This window comes from Dinoponera quadriceps, unplaced genomic scaffold (genome assembly GCF_001313825.1).
Source record: "Dinoponera quadriceps isolate SergipeBrazil2010 unplaced genomic scaffold, ASM131382v1 scaffold120, whole genome shotgun sequence".
NCBI lineage: Eukaryota > Metazoa > Arthropoda > Insecta > Hymenoptera > Formicidae > Dinoponera > Dinoponera quadriceps.
Window position 1 is genome coordinate 1 of NW_014554309.1, and position 17,684 is coordinate 17,684.

Sequence of the window (17,684 nt, forward strand, 5' to 3'; positions counted from 1 at the left end):
GTTTGACACCAAAGAGAGGCGTATTTTGCTGGACTAACAATCGATTAACATTATTCGCATATGATATTAATATTTTTATTTTCTAGAGTTGTATTTTATACGAGCGGTGAACTTTATTGTATCGTACTTATATAACGATCATATGATTTCTCATATATATTTCTACAAAATATGTTATTGATATATAACGAGCAGAAGGAAAAGCAATATATTATTTTTAATCTTTGTATCTTAAGAAATTCGGCGTTCTGCTTCTGGATGTTAATAAAACTACTACTTACTCATCTTCAATTCCGAGAAAATATCCGTAGCATTTCCACATATGGCNACTTTGTGTCCTAAGAAATTCGGCGTTCTGCTTCTGGATGTTAATAAAACTACTACTTACTCATCTTCAATTCCGAGAAAATATCCGTAGCATTTCCACATATGGCAAAAGGCTTCTAAATCTTCATCGGTTACAAAATGCATGCCAACTTTTTGCGGATATAATACAGGCAACATTATGAAATGGGCCTGTGCAACGGCCATCACCATATTATTTAAGTCCTTCGGTTAGCGTGACATATTATCTAAAATTTTGTAAGGACGTTGTCCAGGCTTCTCAGACGGACATGTGAGAGCGAAGTCCTTCAAAAGTGTTTCGTATTCTGGACACCACGGCTGCTCGAATTTTGATGCCTCCTGATATTGCTTGTTATCCAACAGGGAAACCTTTGTGCTTATTCTTATATGTTTATTGCGTGCAATTTGCATGTCCCTGTAAGCCTCCGTACCTTTACTCCAAGGTTCCCCATCGTACCAATCGAGTATCCGTTTCATCGTATTCAGATACCTTCAAATTAAGGAATTCATCCTTAAACTATATAGTATAATAACAGTGTAATAAGCAATCGTTGGTTAATATCTGTGAAGTTGATGTTATTTACATAGATAATGTAAGATATATTTAATTTTATTACAGTTATTTTAAATGCGCAAAGAATGAAAGAAGGAGGGAGGAGAACCTTGTATAAAGGGAACAGTGTGATGTTGGGGACGTTTTAAATCGATTCAGGAAAGTTTACGCATATGCAAGTAGTTGCGTAATATGTTCAAAAATATTTAAAAAATATTTAAAAACTGTAATATGGCGATGTCATTTGTTACTAATTCTGCAATCTCTGCCTTATCAATACAGCACAAATGTTCAAAAGACGTGCTGGAGATGTCCTAAAGATATTCGAATATTTTTGGTACGTTCCTACGATTTCTGTCGCACATTTGTTCTGTATGGAAATATCACTCTTGCTGCTATTTCGATGTCAGGCTTATAAATTAAAAGACAATATGTCAGAGAAATACCTTTTCACTGCTAAATATGGTGTATGACTGTTTCCTCCTATGATAATTGGTTTGAGGCCATCCTCGAAAGTGTAGGCGTAAATAGAACCCAATATAATAGCCATGATATACGAGAAATAATGCTCGCGCACAAACTTTTGTCCTTTGTGATATTTATCTGGATCCATCCATTCAGGTAACACATTTAGTGATCGGTTGAAATCAAGTGAACGTGTGTAAGCCGGGATCAGATTTTGTAAAGATTCTGGCACGTTTTTATATAAATTCGTCATATTGTGATACATCCAGTCACTTTGTTCTTGCGCTGTCCAATCATCGAAGTTGCACGGAAGTTCAATATCGTCGCGTACACGCTGCATTTTCTGCAACTATTCATCATCAGTAGTGTTTTTCAAATCATCATTGAAAAAAAGTATCCTTTAGTATATAATTAACATTCGTGTTTTCATTGAAGCCAATTGAATTTATCCTTAAAACACTGGTAATTAAACTTACGTACAAAGCACAAATACGTCGCGACGCGAAACCGTCCGTAGCTTTATATACGGGGGTGGTCCCTGAAGTATCCGACCCAACAAAGAAAACACAATAATTTTGGAAAAAAATGTATTTATTTTTCAACATAATCTCCTTTCAGCTCTATACACTTTTCCCAGCGATGTTCAATAAGTTCGATACCCTTTTTATCATAAGAACTGTCTTGCTCCTCAAAATAGCCATAAACTGTCCACATCACTTCTTCATTGTTGGAAAATCTTTGACCACTGAGCCATTTTTTCAAGTTTTGGAACAGAAAATAATCCGAGGAGGCGTTTGTTGCTGTGAAACTTCGCTAAACATTCAATTGAAACATCTTCAAGACACTGTTTTTGCTCGAGTGTGAGCAAACGCAGCACCCATCTTGCACACAGCTTTCTCATGTCCAAATTTTCAGATAATATGCGATTACCGCACTTTTTGGAATGCCTACTTTGTCTGCTAGCTCGCGCACTTTCGGTTGACGATCATCCAGTACCGCTTTGTGGATTTTCTTCACCATTTCTGGAGTCGTCATTTCATTTGGTCAACCACTGCGATGCTCGTCTTGGCAGCTCGTACGGCCTCGTTTAAACTCTGCTACCCAATATTTTACTTTTGTAAACGAAGGAACAGACTCACCCAGAGTAGAATCCAGTTCAGCTTTTATATTGGTTGGGCTAAGGCCTTAAAATAAAAGTATTGTATCACATTACGATGACCAATTTTCCCCATTTTCACAAATTCACTGAAAACGTTCACTATTGATGGCTGCCAAACAAATACTAAACAACGTGGCTTCTTCAAACTTGAAACATATGCTTTATAGATTGTGTACTTTCTAATACAGTGATATTTTTCAAACAACTACCGCCATCAGGTCGGGGACTTCAGGAACCACCCACGTATATGTGAAATGTGAAAACAAGATAAACTTGTCAATAAAAATAAATGTTTTTTATTTATATTCCAAAAAAACTTGCATACATTTCATAGCACGACCACATGTTTTCTGCATTTCGGACTATGTCCTTCTTACATTAGAGTCTGCCCCTCTCCCTACGATAGTATCTCTAAACTATTCCGAAGCGTTTGACGTCTTGCTAATCACGAGCTAATCAAATTACAGGCTACCAAATACAGCATTGTTTTTTGTTACGTCCTGGAAGAGGACGGACGCAACAAAATTGTTTACTCACGCCCTGGCGAGTCCTAAACGTACTGGTAGGTCTACAGATCAGATCAAGGACTGGAGAGGCCCATTTACTCCGATCACAGAACATACGTTAGGTAGTCCTTTATTTAGGTCAAAGAACTTAATCTCTTTACCTGGGATAGGACCATGTGAGTATGTTGAGAAGGGAATTTAGATTTAGGTAATTGAAAGAGATGAATAAATAGTTTTAACGACTTGATTAAATTTATGGCATTTTGAATAAAACAGTTTATTAATTATACTAATAATATAATTTGGTTCTCGGATGGATTAATAATAGTGGTAAATTGATGAGAAAAGTTATTGTAAAAATACAAGATTTAAAAGTTGAAAGGGTTAGCTAAAATTAAACAATGAGATATGTCGGTTAACATTAAACAAACTTTTATAAATCAGCATTATTGGAATAACGCAAATACAAGATGAAGATTAAAGTGAGATTAAGAAAAAGGTAATTCGTGTAACTTAATTTAATACAATCGGATATATCATAGCAAGAATGTTTAACGTATCGGTATAGCGAGGAAAACATCGTTATATAATACAAAGAAAACAATAATTACGCAGTGCATGTGTATGTTTTGAGGAGTGAAGTGGGATTGGAAATTGGATTGAACTGATTAAAAGTCATGTTTAAATATAAAATAGAGACTTACAATTTAGATGAATCAATAGACTGACGAGGACGAATGAAGACGAAGACGAAGCCTGGACTAGACTAAAACTGTTGACTAGACTAAGACCTGGACTGCTGAAGACTGAACTAAGACTGACTAAGAAGAACTGAGAACTGGGAACTGAGAACTGGGAACTAAGACTGAGACTTGAACTGAAAACGTGGACTGAAAAACTGTAACTCTAACTGTAATTGTGACTGTGACTGAGCGCGCGGCAAACGAGAAAGGCTTATATAGGAAAGATTTCCGTGGTGTAGTGAATGACTTCCAAGAATAAGAGGAAGTTGTGTGAAAAACGGTTACTCTGGAAAATTCCTAGCATCATCTGATTGACATAAATAATGTTAAGAATCTAATCGCATCGAAACGACTTTGTTCTACCGTCTGTATATAAAGGCGGATAAGATCGCAGGGGCATTTAGGCAGCGTGTGAACGTGTCATTTTACAGCAGCGTTTGCGAATGTTCGCAGATAAATGCGAATATCACGGTGTTATGCCGATTTTATATAAGTATCTTCAAGGACCTATTAATTGATTTAATGAATATTCTTTTAGTTGAAAGTGAGATATAATTCCTAGTATGTACTCATTTTGAAGTTAGTATAGTGTGTTTTTCTGTGTAGATTAAAGTTTAATGTATGCCGCTCGACATAAGCGCGTATAATATTTCTCATTAATCTGCAATAACAAGATACTTTACATAGCTGAAAAAAGTACGCCAAATATATAGAAACCTCCAAATATTGTATGAATAATATAATAAATATAATATAATATAATAAATAAAAATATAATATAATAAATAAAAAGAATAAATAAAAATATTTATAAAAAAAAGCTTATAAAATTTGCTTTTGTCCATCAAAGGTATAAAGAAATATTAATAGGTATTTAAACAATATTTATCAAGAACAGGCGGGAATTATATATCGGTTAAATAATAAACTAACAGAACTGCAATAGAGAATATCCTATATTGACGGAATCTCAATGTTATAATATTAAATTTCCATAATAGGAGTGTCCAAATTATTGTGAAGTCGGTCTTCCTCTCGGACTTTGTCCGAGTGAACTTCGTATACTATGTCATGATTTATCTAATTATTGATACTCACAGTCTACGTGGCAATAAGCTAGGCATATGCATAAAATATTCATGACAAAGATAGACATCTGTATGAAATTTTCATATCAAAGTGAATCGATATCATTTATTTTTCAATTTGCATAAATGTAGACTTCCTTGTTTTTTTTAACAAAAGTTGCTAACTCATTTAAAGCCAATAATCATTAAAAATGGCGACAGAATATATCTTGATACTCACTATGTAATTACTTTTTTGTGTAGGTATCAGAAAACACGGTCATGTTTGAACACAAATTCACGTGCAAAACAACGTATATTTACGTCGACCATGTATATTTACGTCGCGTCTATAGTTGATCGCAGGTAAGATTTCTCGACTATAACAGTTGTACCAGTGAAATTCTGGACAGGCTTACAATCGATTCCTTGGATTTATATTGCATAAGGAAAATATCTTTACTCTTGCCCTAAAAAATCAGTACTGAGCCAATATTCGCCGGGCAGTTATTTCCTACTTGAGATACATCGCATTTACTTCGCCGTTTAAGATTCTTTAATGCGATTTCGCTGGGAGAGCGTGCTTCTTCGTTTATACGAGGCCCGTTTTGAGGTGGCTACCGGCGCAATAATGACCGTAATTACGTTACAACGTTCGATCGAGCGAGTAGATCGAAATTTGCCTTCCCGCTCGATCGAACGCGCGCGCGCTTCATCTGCGAGTTTTAATATTCCGTCTGGAAAAAATAGCCCGACCTCCCCCTTCGACGTGATGAATCACTCTCATCTTCCACGCTCGACGCTTGGATCGGCGTTATCGAGACCGAGCGACGGAGAAAATGGCTCGTGTAATAGGTGGTTGATACAATACGATATAATGGGACCATATAATACGGTGGGCGCGGGCGAGAGAGGCGTTATTTATGTATGGGAAACGCTCGATGTGCACGTGGAACGTGGAATCAACGCCCGGGATTAGACGTTTCGTAATATCCCGGTCTCGCTGTGGTCTCGATCATCACACATTTATCGCGAGGCGAACTCTCGGCGTTATCCGCGCGAGTCGCTCGAAGAACATGCATCTCGCTATTTTCGCACGTAAAGGCTATTTTGATTACGTGCGAGATTGATGCAGCTGTTCCGCGAACAATTACCGACGAAGATATTCGCTACGCACTGAACGAACGAATCTTTGAGCGGAGGCACCGTGACCGGTCGCACTCGGGAAGTTGTCGCGTGGCGAAAGAGCGAGCACCTGCCCTCATCAGAAGCTGACTCGCTCGGATGTGCAACCGGTGGAGGTGGCACACCACGAGGCGTTCAGCTGTTGCTGCAGCTGAAGTAAATGCTGATTCCACGGGAACCTACCTCGCTTTCGGGAAAGGTAGCTTTTCTTTCTCACTTTTGTTTTTCTTCTTCCTTTTCAATAGTGGATCGCGTGTCGCGTTCGCCCTTTACATAAGTGCGGAATGTATCTCGAATTGTTAAAATCGCTTCCACGAACCACGTTTCTTTTTCTTCTTTTCTGAAATTTCGTCCGATTATGGCGACGTCGAATTTTCACACGACAAAGTCTCGAGATCGATCGGAGGGAAAGCGGCCTTATAATCTCCATTCGATCTTGCTGTTAATCGACAGTTTTGTAACTGTCAACGTTCAACGGGCTCCCTAAATCCCTGGAACGATCGTGATTTTTTGATCCGGCTTGAGATTTCCTCATAGCAAAAGTGCCAATTGGGTAACTTTGTTTCTTGAATTTGAATCTACAAACTCTCTTGAATCGACAAACGATTTCTCGCCCTGCCCCGTACATTTCACGCGAGTTAATTATTTTACGAATACGTTTTCCCTCTGTTTCTAATTTTTTCCTTTAATTTTTAACCTTTTTACACAGTTACTTCTTTTTATATATTTCTCTTTATACAGTCAAGCATATCCCCTCCTTTTTATTTAGTGGATCCACACAATGGCCCGTTCTGTATGGGCTCGAAATTCGTGCGCTTGATCAGAACATCGTAAAAACGGGGAGGGTACGCCGAGCCACGTGACCGAGCGCGTGTTCAACAGTAACAGCTGCATCAATGCAGTCCCTTCAATTCACGTTGAACCTTCGTCGAGGTAACATTGCGGCGACCAGCTCAACCGAGTCGTAGACGTTTCTCGATCCTACACGATAATATCAAGACACGTCTCCTCGCCATCCACCCAGTAGATCGAAACGCGAAATTACCGTTGATTAACGCAAGTCAGTTACGAACACGCGATTCCGCGAAGAAGAAGAAAAAAGTGATTCCAATTCACAGTGATAAACAATCGCAGCTCGATAACACTCCGAAGGATAATGGATAATCGCATCAAGCTGATCAACAATCGACCTCTGATGCTGGCGATCGTTTTCGCGTGTGTGCTGGCTATATTTATCCAGGTATGCGCGTATATGCGACTTTGTTTTCATTATATTATTGTAGCACTTGTCCATGATAATCTGAGATGAATTGTGATTCGGCCGATTCTAATGTTCATAAGTTTGGCGTGTGATCGTTTGGAAAAAAAGAAAATGTTACACCGACAAACCGTAACTTGATGGTTACTTGTTTGAGAAATTAAAGAGTACATTTAGTTATCGAGTCGTCGATAAAAAATGAAAGTGCACATCATTGCGTGTCGTTGCGTTCTCGATAATGCTGCGTTTGCTCTGCCAGAACACGATGAATTGCGTAAGGAGAAGAGTTCGGTTGCGTCGCGGTAATATTCAGGTATGGCTACGTTTCCTCAACAGCATCAGATCATTTTCCATATCCGATGTCACTTGAGCGATGCAATCGCGTTATTAAAAAAAAAAGAAAAAAAAAACAGTTTCGCTCTTTTCGCTTTGTAACCCCTCGCGTTTACATTACGAGCATGCGCGACAAACCAGGCGCCGAGCTAATTAACAGTTGAATACTTGCACGAGTAAAGCACGAGCGGAGCAAAGGACGGAGAAAAGCAATCGTGATGGCGATTATTGTGCAAAAATACGAAATTTTGTGTCCGACTCCACACACATACGACGATAATTATTACTCCACGATTATTCACCTGGCTGAAATATATTACCGGCTGGATAAGATCGGTTCTCACGTGCGCAGCCCGTCCCCGTAACGATAGTATACACAAGTATAAACGGGGTGGTAAAGAAAGATAAGAGAGAGAGAGAGAGAAATTCTTGTGTGAGGGTTGGACCGGAAATATCAAAGGCGCGCAAACACTTACACAATATGTGTGAACGAGATATGATTCGTGGGAACCGAAAGTCGTTTTATCAGAGTCGCATATTTGATCTCCCTCCCTCATGTTTAGTGATTTATACATATCCGTAAATTTTATCGAGAAATCTTCTGTATACCAAAGCATTTGAGGGAGGAGGTAAAAATTAATAACAGGTACGAAACTTCCTCTATAAATTAAGAATAGTATCAGTTTGAATCAAGATTAAAACTTTGTTAAGAAGATTATAACATTCTTGCTTATATATGAAAATTATATCTATCATTGATTTAAGATGAATTTTTACCTTGTACATATAACAGCGCACTTTTTATCAATCGCAACTCTGCAACACAATTGTTGCGAATTACTTATAGCTTACCTCTTGCATCAAAGAAGGGACATCGTCGGTGTCCTCCCAATTGACGCCGAATATCGTAAGCATGATCGGCTTAAATAACGTGCAAAATTCTCTCGTAAATGGTGTTTCCCGTTTCGCACCTCCTCGCATACTTTGCGACGCATTGCGTTGATGGCGGAGGTCTCATATGTGTGTGTATATGGGTGCCGGTCCGCGCGAATACGCGCATAGGCGACGAGTTGAACGCACGAGCACAAAGCGCACGGTCGCGCGTGTCGTCCGCGATTGTGTTCGTGCGGCGACTGGAAGCACACTTATACGCATTCGCACACACACACACATACACGCATGCACTCAGCGTGTGTCAGCGGGTTATTCGGTTCACTGGGGTACACATTGTGCTTTATGAGGCTCATTAGCATGGCCTGGGAACCCAGAGCCGGCGATTCCGCTCGCGGTGCGATTTTCGCGATGCTCTCTCGTCGTCGGCCCTGACTCCTTCGCTCTCCTACGCCCTCGCATAAGCACGGGAAACGCCGTTTGGCCAAGGATGTGTGCGCGTGTCTATTTACCGAACAGAGAAAAAGCCTTACGTACAAAGACATTGTCATCGCAACGCACTCGGAGGAATTGCTCGTTATTAACGATACGCTTAACGCAACACCACGCATAATTATTTTGTTTCGAGCGATACACCGTAATTTATCGTCTTATGTTATCACGATGTAACGATGCTAAGAATGAACACGAGAACACAGACTGCTGTGTCTACTATAGCAGATGAAGTTCATGTTCGATAAAATTCTTCGAAAAATTTAGCACGCTACTAGACTGAGAAACACGAGTATGTCGGTTCACCATATCTATGTCAGATTTTGTGCTTTTCCTTTATATATATATATAGGTTTCCGAACAAGACGCTTTCTCTTGTAAATTCACCAGGCTGAAAAAAATCCACGGCGGTATTCTCGCCGTAAATTAGGGACTCGTTGAAGAACTCGTCTGTCCGAACGGCGCCTTCGTGCCGAGGACTTACGCGACCGGCTGAAAGATACCTTGTTTATGTCAGGCAACGAGCTCTCGGCAAGTGCGGATCTCATTAGCATTGTAGAAGAGAACCCGACCGCCACGGTTTCTTTCGCGTTTGCAATTGTCGCGACACTTTCCTCCTCGGGGCTGCGTTTCAGCGAAGACGCGAGACGTTCTAACGAGCGGTAACCAGCGACACCCGCGCAATCGACGCTCCTTTCTTCAGCACCGTCCGCATTACTTCCCCCTTTCTTTGCACTCCCGACTTTTTACTTAATAATTTCCTTCCTTTTCTTCATTGACGCGCATAAACCGTAGCGACGTGTCCGACGTGAATATTTAATAAATAACTAATATTAACTATTATAATATTGACTAGATCGTACTATCAAATTTATAATTCCGTGCAGCCAATACGACATAAATCTTGCAAGAAGTTAGTGTTTTGCCGGTCAAGTTTTCAAGTATGACATCCTTTAAGATATTAATATATACCTGATTCTAAAATCTAGTCATTTCTTTAATTTCATTTCACCACTTCATCCACTGATATAAATGAGTTTCGCTGTATGATGTTTCAAAATGAAATGAAATTCGTTTCAATGTATGATGTAACCAGCACAACACTAATCTTGACAACTCTTACTAGTCATTTCAGCTAACAAAGTTGTAAGACTCGCAGCGAGTGCACTTTATTCCAGACAAGCAACTTTTAACGATGACGACAAAGTTCGAACTAGCTATTTAAGGCTTAGCTGTGCTGTTATTAAATTATTTCTCTCGGTGCACGCCCGGCGTTACACTCAACAACGGTTTCTCGTATCGAGACGGAGTTTCGCTGCGCTCTCTCATCTCGATTGTAAGCGATGGCATCTCGTTGACAACGCCTAATGCACCTTATTCGCTCGTGTCGAGACAGTTACAAGAATATGCTCTTACCTGACTCCTTGCCCCGTCCAGGTGCGTCGATCCGACTGACGGGATTCTCGGCGAGGGCGGGGAACAATAGGGTGCGTAGCGGCCGAAAGATAATTATCACGGTTCTCGAGGCAGCTGCGACTGTGGGCTCACCCTCGAGTATAACAGTGTCTTCCTCCGGGAAGTAGAAGCAACCGGCCGGCTCGCTCGGCCGAGGAAGTCGGACACACACACACATACAAAGGGGGAGAATCCAGTCTAGCGTGACTCCGCGGGTTGCTGCCTGTTGCAACTTTGGCAGTGACCACCTTCTCCAGGTATCGCGGGACCTTGCGGTCCTCTCGAACTTACTGGCGGCTTTCCAATTGAAACTAACGCACGAAAGTATCGAGCGTACAAAGGGCCGATGGATGTAACGTTCTACTTACCTTCCGGTATTTCGGCGCCGTAAGATTCTAGCTTGAAGAATTTAGGCCATCGTGTAAGTTCGCTGAAAATTAGTTCGATTGGATCCACCTGGCAATGGACAATGAAAGGCGTTTCGGTTGGAGGAAGCAAGATTTCGAATTTTCGTGAACGAAAACACATATAAGCGGGTGTGTTGCACATACTTAGTCGGCCGGATATTTCCCGATAACACGTGCGCGGATCCCTTGCGATTATTTCGCGCGAACACGAGTGGGCGACATCGGGTTTAATAGATATTTGATGTGATCGATGGTAACGGCATAAAATCGGAAGGAACTCCGATCCACCCGTCCGATATCTTATCTTGTAATAACGTTCGGAACGTGTCTCCACGTTCGAAATTACTGCAATTTCTCTCTCTCGTGCGCGAGCTGCCCGCCTCTTCCGGTTGACAAATGGAAGTGGGCCACGTTCCCTTAGGTGAGTCGGCCAGGATGAAAATCCAGCCCCGGTGCGATTCTATACAGACACACGCACACACTCTTCTCCTTCGACGCACCCATACGTACACATTAAAAATCCCTCTCCTCGCGTTTATCGCCGCTAATTATCTTCGCGGTCTCAGAAACGCAGCGAGATACCAGTAATCATCGCTAATCAGCGGAACAGGTTGAGCAGTAGCGATTTCCTCCGAGGGAATCGCTTCCAGACGTCAACGACGACTCCGTGTTCCTTCGGAAGTGCTCGAAAGCGCTTGCGCGTCTTTCAAAGAATTTAACGCGCTTCGGCGTGTGCGACGTTCAAATACGTCCGCAGGATGTCATCGCGACAAATGGTCGATGGTTTTACGCGCGGGTCGCGCGTGCGTTCGTAGGTCGCGGTCGATCGTCGCCGATGCGCCGGCTATAAAAAAGGACGGGGGAGGGAGAGGGAGGGAAAAAGGAAGGAGGGACACAAAAGCGACGGGCAATTACCGCTTCCGTTGCGCTCGTCATGCCGGAAGTTCCTATTCATACTCGTCACTATGAGCACCGTTACTTCCGTCATCCGTCGTTACGGATCGTTTGCGAGGCCCGGCGAATTTTTCACCGGTCCTCCCGATCGATCGTTCCGGGCGAGCGAAGTGTATCGTCCGCTTCGACCGAATTGTTTCGCCGCTCGTTGCGTTTCTCATCCGCTCGGAAGTCTAGTCACGTTATCCTCTTTCTCTCTCGCGCTCGCGCGAGGAAGAAGGAGAGAGCTTCGCGCGGTTTACGACGCGGTGGTCGCGTCTTCGCAGCAGCTGCGAGAGAGAGATCGAAGGAAATCGCCGAAGGGTGTTCCCGACGTGGTGCCAGCGAATCCCCGGCGCTCTCGAGAGTCATCGCTCGAGCATGACGCCTAGCGCTCCGAGCGACGACGTCTCGCCGCGCCCAGCCAATGCGGGGGAATAATAAAAGCCGCAATAACAACAACGATACCCCTCTTGTGCGCGAACGAGCGTTTTTTAACCGATCGATAAATCTCTGCCCGAGGATGGCTGCGAGGCATCCGAGGGTATGCATCTTCGTTCGGAGAATACGACGCGCCTCCCACGAACGTACTCCGCCGAGGAAGCCCCCGGATGCCCCTCTCTCTCTCTCTCGACTCCGTTGGTCCCGCCGCGTATTTACGGTATAAACGCGTCTCGTGTCCGGCTCGTAACCCACTTCGGCGCGCTGAGGACGATTTTCATATTAAAATTCCACGGCATGACAAAGTTGGAAGTTAACCGCGGGACGAGCGGAGAGACAGCGAAAGTCTGGGCTCTCTTTCTCTCTCTTACAAGTAACGCGTCGGGGCTCAACGAGGTAGCCGTCTCGTCGCAGCCGTAAATCGACAAGATGCATCCAGCGACGTGCGGGAACGGCGTTAAATTCCCTTGCGTTAAATTCTCCGCGACAAGGTGACGGACGTCTTGCGCGATCTTTTAACCGCCTCAAAATAAAGGATGTTACAACGAAAGAACAGAAATAGTTTACCGTCTTTCCACGGGAAACTAAAACACTCGTCTCGTTCATAAAACCTTCACAGGACCGTCATGTCAAAGTAAACAATTAGCTTTGAAGAAGATGATTTTTTTCCCCGCACCACGAAAGCTTCAGATATCAAATGTTCGCTTGATTACTAATATGATGGAAAAAAATATGACATTTCCCAACGTCTCTTCTGCAAAGTCACAAATTCGCGAAACGATCATGGCGAATCGCAGAGTTGAGATACGTCGGAAAGGACACACTCGACTCGGGTGTGATGTTGAAGAGCACGCGCAACGAGAAACTCGACGGTGGCACGGACGACGTAATGACGCGCGCGCCAAGGGGGAAAAAGTAAGGTGAAGGGTTTCGAATTAAGGCCCGGTGCTAACGATTCGCGTGATGCACGGTGACCGTTGGCGCGTGCCGCACGAAACAGCTGCCAACAGCTGCCGTCGAAAGGGATCGCCTCTTGTCCTCCTTATTTTGCTTGTTCGCCCGCCGCTTTGCAAAGAGTATCGCGAGCATCGGGGACATGAAGGACTTTTCTTTTTTTATGAAACTTTTAACTCAAGAAAGAGAGATGTCCTAAGTGTCATGCGACGTGTGTGAAAGAGGAAGAGACGAACCGGCGAGCGTTGCGAGACTTGTGTCTTTCGACACTCTGACATCTGTGCTCTAACCTAAGATTATCGCTGTGCTGTAACCTAAGATTATCGCAGTCGTAATATTTTTTCTAAATATGAAATAACTCTACTTATGTCAAGATAAGACGATACAAATAAACTACGATTAAGTACAACTATTTCATGCCAACTGTCGCAACTGTTTAATAACTATGAAATTGAGTGAACAGAAGCAAATGATAATATTGTGCTGAGGAAAAATCGGAGTCTCAGCATTACGTAAATATTATTATGTAAATTGTGAATCGAAGCAAGTCGAATGAAGATAGATGATGATATAACAATATGAACTTACATTACGTTCGCTCGATATCGGTTAACGTGTCGATGGTGTTACACACGATATTTCGGCACAAATTTAAAGATTGACATTTCGAAACAAGTTTGAGGACTGAGAGATCGAAGGAATCGACGCTGGTCTAATTTATTTCGAAGAAAATTTCTGAAAAATTAATTTCGGAGAAAGTATAGCGGCCGTTCTAACGTATTAAGGACGGTATTTTATACGCGTGAGAGAGCATGGGAGACTTATGTATCGCGTCTCGATCTGGCCAAAGTAGGCGGAAGAATGGCGCAAGGTGTTCTCGAAGTCAGGTGGCTGCCTTCCCTTGTGCACCTGTTGTCGGACGGTTGAACTTGCATTTCATCAATTCAGGTTAGAAGGATAGGAGACGAGGGGAGGGGGAGGAAAAGGAAGGGGGCGATAACGTTTATATGATTCGTAACTTCTCAGCAAGCAGGTCCGCTCGTTATTACTAACTAACTAACGTTAATACATATTTCAGATGCTAAGGTAAATTGTTTGTAAAATCAGCTTTTATGCTCTAGAGCATAAAATCGCGCGCCCGCATCGGCTTGCACGAAACCACAATGAGGAGATGCGATTAATAAGAGCATTTAATGAAATATTAAATGATATTTATACCAGTATCCCTTCTATAGGAAAACATTTACGAAATTATATCAGCAGAATTTTAAGTGAAATTTGTGATATTATATTCACTTAGTATCAACTTTTACGCGGCCTTTAAACTTATTTTCTCGGATGAGATAAATCACGAGTGACAAAGTGGCGCAACGAATGAACTTGTAAATAGAATTAATCTCTCAAACCAGACACGCGCATAAAGAAAAAGCAATAACAGCAAAGAAGAGATACGAAGAGGGAGCCGGATCAGTCCGGATCGATCCACGTGGCTATTTACATTTCCAAGTGTTTGAAACATATTATACGTGAAATATTGTTTTCAATTGTTAGACAATTTCTTTCCAAATTTAATTTTGCAAATATCCCGGTAAGATGACTCCTCATACCGCCGCTACTATTTCGAAATATTATTTCGAAGAAATATAGAAGAATATTATTTAGAAATTAATAGCGCATTGACGTCTCGCTCTTTGAAATCGCTCGTGAAAAGATCCGAAGCTGCCACGCGGCCTTTTTCTTTTATGGTACAGACGTCGGTCTGTTACTGATTTCTCAAGCAAGCACTAACCATCTGCTGCTTGTCTGACGGATTCCAGGCGGCCGAAGGCAGGCCTCACATCAGGCACCATCGGGACGGCTCGCACTGCAGCAGATGCGGTCCAGGTTGGGGCGTGATTAGCCGGTGCGCTCGCGGCCGCGACACCCAGTGCGGAAGATGTCCCGCCGGCACTTACAGCCCGCATCACAGCACGCAGCCCTGCTGGAACTGCGCCAGGTGCGGCCCGAGTCTTTACGAGGCTCATCCCTGCACATCGCGCTCAGACACCGTCTGCGACTCTTGCCATCGGCCCGCCCCGGACAATCCGGATTATCAGCGGAAATGCGAGGGCCGCGCGAGATTCTTCCTAGCGCCGGAGGACGCGCGTAGCACCGCCGAGGAGAGCGTGCTGGTGAACGAGCCGGCGTTCCAGCTGAACGACCGAGAGCGGATACTGGAGGAGGACGTGGAAGCCATCATGAGAGAGCAAGCGGCCGGCCAGCGGGAGGACTCGCAGAGGCTCTAATTTCCGCCCGGATGTCGGTTTCGGCCGATGAAACTGGTGCTGTATCCTTCACGTATGTTGACACGGTCGTACGTGAGTTCACTCGCAGATCGCAGCAATCGGGCTCCTTGCGAGTCGTATGAAAGAGTTTTAGATCCGTAGCGAGATGTAGGCGAGTTCGACATCGATGTCGATTCTGCGATACTAGTCAATTAGCGTGTAAGAAGTAACGCTTGGCCAAGGAATAACGTAGCGGGAGACCGGGGCGAGTTTCCACTCGGGGCTAAAGTATAACTGTGCCAGCTAAAATGTGTCTTTGAAACGGAGACAGCTAATTAGTCGTTGATTTAATAATTTGTATGAATTCAAGCGAAACATATCAACTAGTTCGTATTAAAATCATATTTACATTCCCGACTAAAATGTATTGCTTTTTTTTTTAACAGAAGCTGTCCTGACAGCGTATGCTGATTTTATCTGGAATTTAGCCATTTGTTTAATTTAATGCTATGAAAAACGCGCTTAAACACCGGTAGATCCGACCTCGAAAAATGTAGCAACTAAGGAGAAGAAAAGTCTGACGTGAGAACGGCCGAGTAAATAGCCGAGCGTCTCGAAATGTCCTGTTAACAATATATCCTCTGTCTGTATGAATTTCCAGGTGTCGTGTTATCGGTCAAACGGTCTCCCCTACGGCATCGATGTAATGTTCAATCGGAAATTTATTCATCTTTCGCATTCAGTCCATTACAAGAGAGAACTCCGGTCGTTCGCGTCGTGCGATCGTGCAGGCGCGAACGAGTCTCCCTCAGGATCGTTACATTAGCGTAGAAACAGATCCTTCTACTCGTGTACGAGTGAACGATTACACATTTCGCGCATTTAGGTCTGTATTATAACGTTGCAATGTGGATGTAGCGTTCAACGATCGTTATCCGTGGCTGCGTGATCTGTCGCTCGAAAATGCTCGCATTGCCAGACGATTACAGGCGTTACACAGGCTATTAACGTTATTTGTACATAGTTCCGTTCTCGAATACGGTGCATTGCACAGGGACTCGCGTTTTGAAGCATACTTTATACATACCCAAAGATCTCTCTTCGGATTATCGCGCTTATCATAAGGGTAGATACGAGAGAGACTCGCTCGTGACGGTGCTCAGACCTGTTATAACAATGGATGGTCGGATATCGGAATGCAACCGATGCTCCAGTAGGAGAATTTATCTTTCGAAAACGAATTGTCTCGTTAGACTATCGGCTGACTTTCAAAATCCGACAATGTCACAAGACTATTGTGTAACAAGCCTTATCACGTGTTAGAGCTCGGACACAATGAAAGGAACGAGGAATAAAATATTAGGAATAAGCTATAGTTTAAAATATAATAAAAGGAATGGATAGTAGAGGGTAAGATATAAGAACTTTTTCAAACGAGATCATCACTTTCGGTGCATGTTTTCTAACGAATCAACCGTCACCATTAACATTTATTATTTTCTGGATAATTATCGTTTGATTCAAACTGACTTTCTCATTAGTATATTTGATTAGACATTTTGAAGGTTAATCTTCAACTTAACTATCAAGCCTTATAAGCATACAAGTTACAAGGAATCGAATTTGTAATAGATAATGTTCTCAGTCTTGGTTCCCTATTCCTTTATTGTAGATTGAAGGTTCACATGCCGAAATTTAATTCCTCCCCACACAACACGTACACCTAAAAGACGTCTCAGAGATGTCCTTTAGACGTCTTATTGTCTCAAAGACGTCTTAACACGTTGACTGCCACGGAACTTTTCACGATTCTGGTCTAAGAAGCCAATTTGATTAAATCAAGTAATGAAGCGACGAGATAACTCGTAGTTGGCGTCCTAGGCAAGTAAACAACCTACGAGATATCTCGTAGTTGGCAGTCAACGTGTTAAGACGTCCTAATGTTCTCCAGATTGTTCCTGATCATTCCCTATATTTAATTTCTTGTTCCTTATTCTCCCTTCATTGTGTCGGAGCCCTTAATTTGAGACCGGCTGCTCTCCTCCTCCTCCGGCCGAGCGAATTCGCCGCGCGATTAACGAGCGCAGCAGGTATGGGAAGAAAAGCGGTCGTGTCGGTCATGTCGATAAACGAGATCTCGAAAAATTCGCTGCGTTCGGGGTGAAAGTTTCGCGCCGGCACGCGTCCTCCTTCGGCCGAATAATAATCGTATCGATTCTCGGCACTGTTGCAC

General features: G+C 42.8%; 3 protein-coding genes across 3 annotated transcripts; 1 reads left to right on the forward strand and 2 right to left on the reverse strand.

Annotated features, from left to right (window-relative positions):
* Positions 1-91: 91 nt before the first annotated feature.
* LOC106744613 lies at positions 92-1,718 on the reverse strand. Its single transcript, XM_014619537.1, has 4 exons — positions 1,327-1,718; positions 682-835; positions 368-549; positions 92-260 (listed from the first exon to the last, which is right to left on the reverse strand). Exons 1-3 carry the CDS (start codon positions 1,701-1,703, stop codon positions 385-387), a joined length of 696 nt encoding a protein of 231 aa, XP_014475023.1. The 5' UTR covers positions 1,704-1,718; the 3' UTR covers positions 92-260; positions 368-384.
* A 1,042-nt stretch (positions 1,719-2,760) lies between these two features.
* LOC106744622 lies at positions 2,761-5,122 on the reverse strand. The gene is made up of 3 exons (XM_014619548.1): positions 5,091-5,122; positions 3,733-3,926; positions 2,761-3,189 (listed from the first exon to the last, which is right to left on the reverse strand). Exons 1-3 carry the CDS (start codon positions 5,120-5,122, stop codon positions 3,098-3,100), a joined length of 318 nt encoding a protein of 105 aa, XP_014475034.1. The 3' UTR covers positions 2,761-3,097.
* A 1,853-nt stretch (positions 5,123-6,975) lies between these two features.
* LOC106746413 (tumor necrosis factor receptor superfamily member 4-like) lies at positions 6,976-17,301 on the forward strand. The gene is made up of 2 exons (XM_014623007.1): positions 6,976-7,263; positions 15,005-17,301. Exons 1-2 carry the CDS (start codon positions 7,180-7,182, stop codon positions 15,470-15,472), a joined length of 552 nt encoding a protein of 183 aa, XP_014478493.1. The 5' UTR covers positions 6,976-7,179; the 3' UTR covers positions 15,473-17,301.
* The last annotated feature ends 383 nt before the right edge of the window (positions 17,302-17,684 follow it).

Bases quoted from the DNA above. Each gene is read 5' to 3' on its own strand.
- LOC106744613 (XM_014619537.1), bottom strand. From the start codon at position 1,703: ATGCAGCGTGTACGCGACGATATTGAACTTCCGTGCAACTTCGATGAT. The intron at 836-1,326 runs GTCTTTTAATTT...CTTAATTTGAAG, and splicing joins AGGTATTTCTCTGACATATT to GTATCTGAATACGATGAAAC. The intron at 550-681 runs GCATCAAAATTC...CGCTAACCGAAG, and splicing joins ATAACAAGCAATATCAGGAG to GACTTAAATAATATGGTGAT.
- LOC106744622 (XM_014619548.1), bottom strand. From the start codon at position 5,122: ATGACCGTGTTTTCTGATACCTACACAAAAAA. The intron at 3,927-5,090 runs GTAATTACATAG...TTAGAGTTACAG, and splicing joins TCTGATACCTACACAAAAAA to TTTTTCAGTCCACGTTTTCA. The intron at 3,190-3,732 runs GTAAGTCTCTAT...GTCCTATCCCAG, and splicing joins TCTATTGATTCATCTAAATT to GTAAAGAGATTAAGTTCTTT.
- LOC106746413 (XM_014623007.1), top strand. From the start codon at position 7,180: ATGGATAATCGCATCAAGCTGATCAACAATCGACCTCTGATGCTGGCG. The intron at 7,264-15,004 runs GTATGCGCGTAT...GACGGATTCCAG, and splicing joins TGCTGGCTATATTTATCCAG to GCGGCCGAAGGCAGGCCTCA.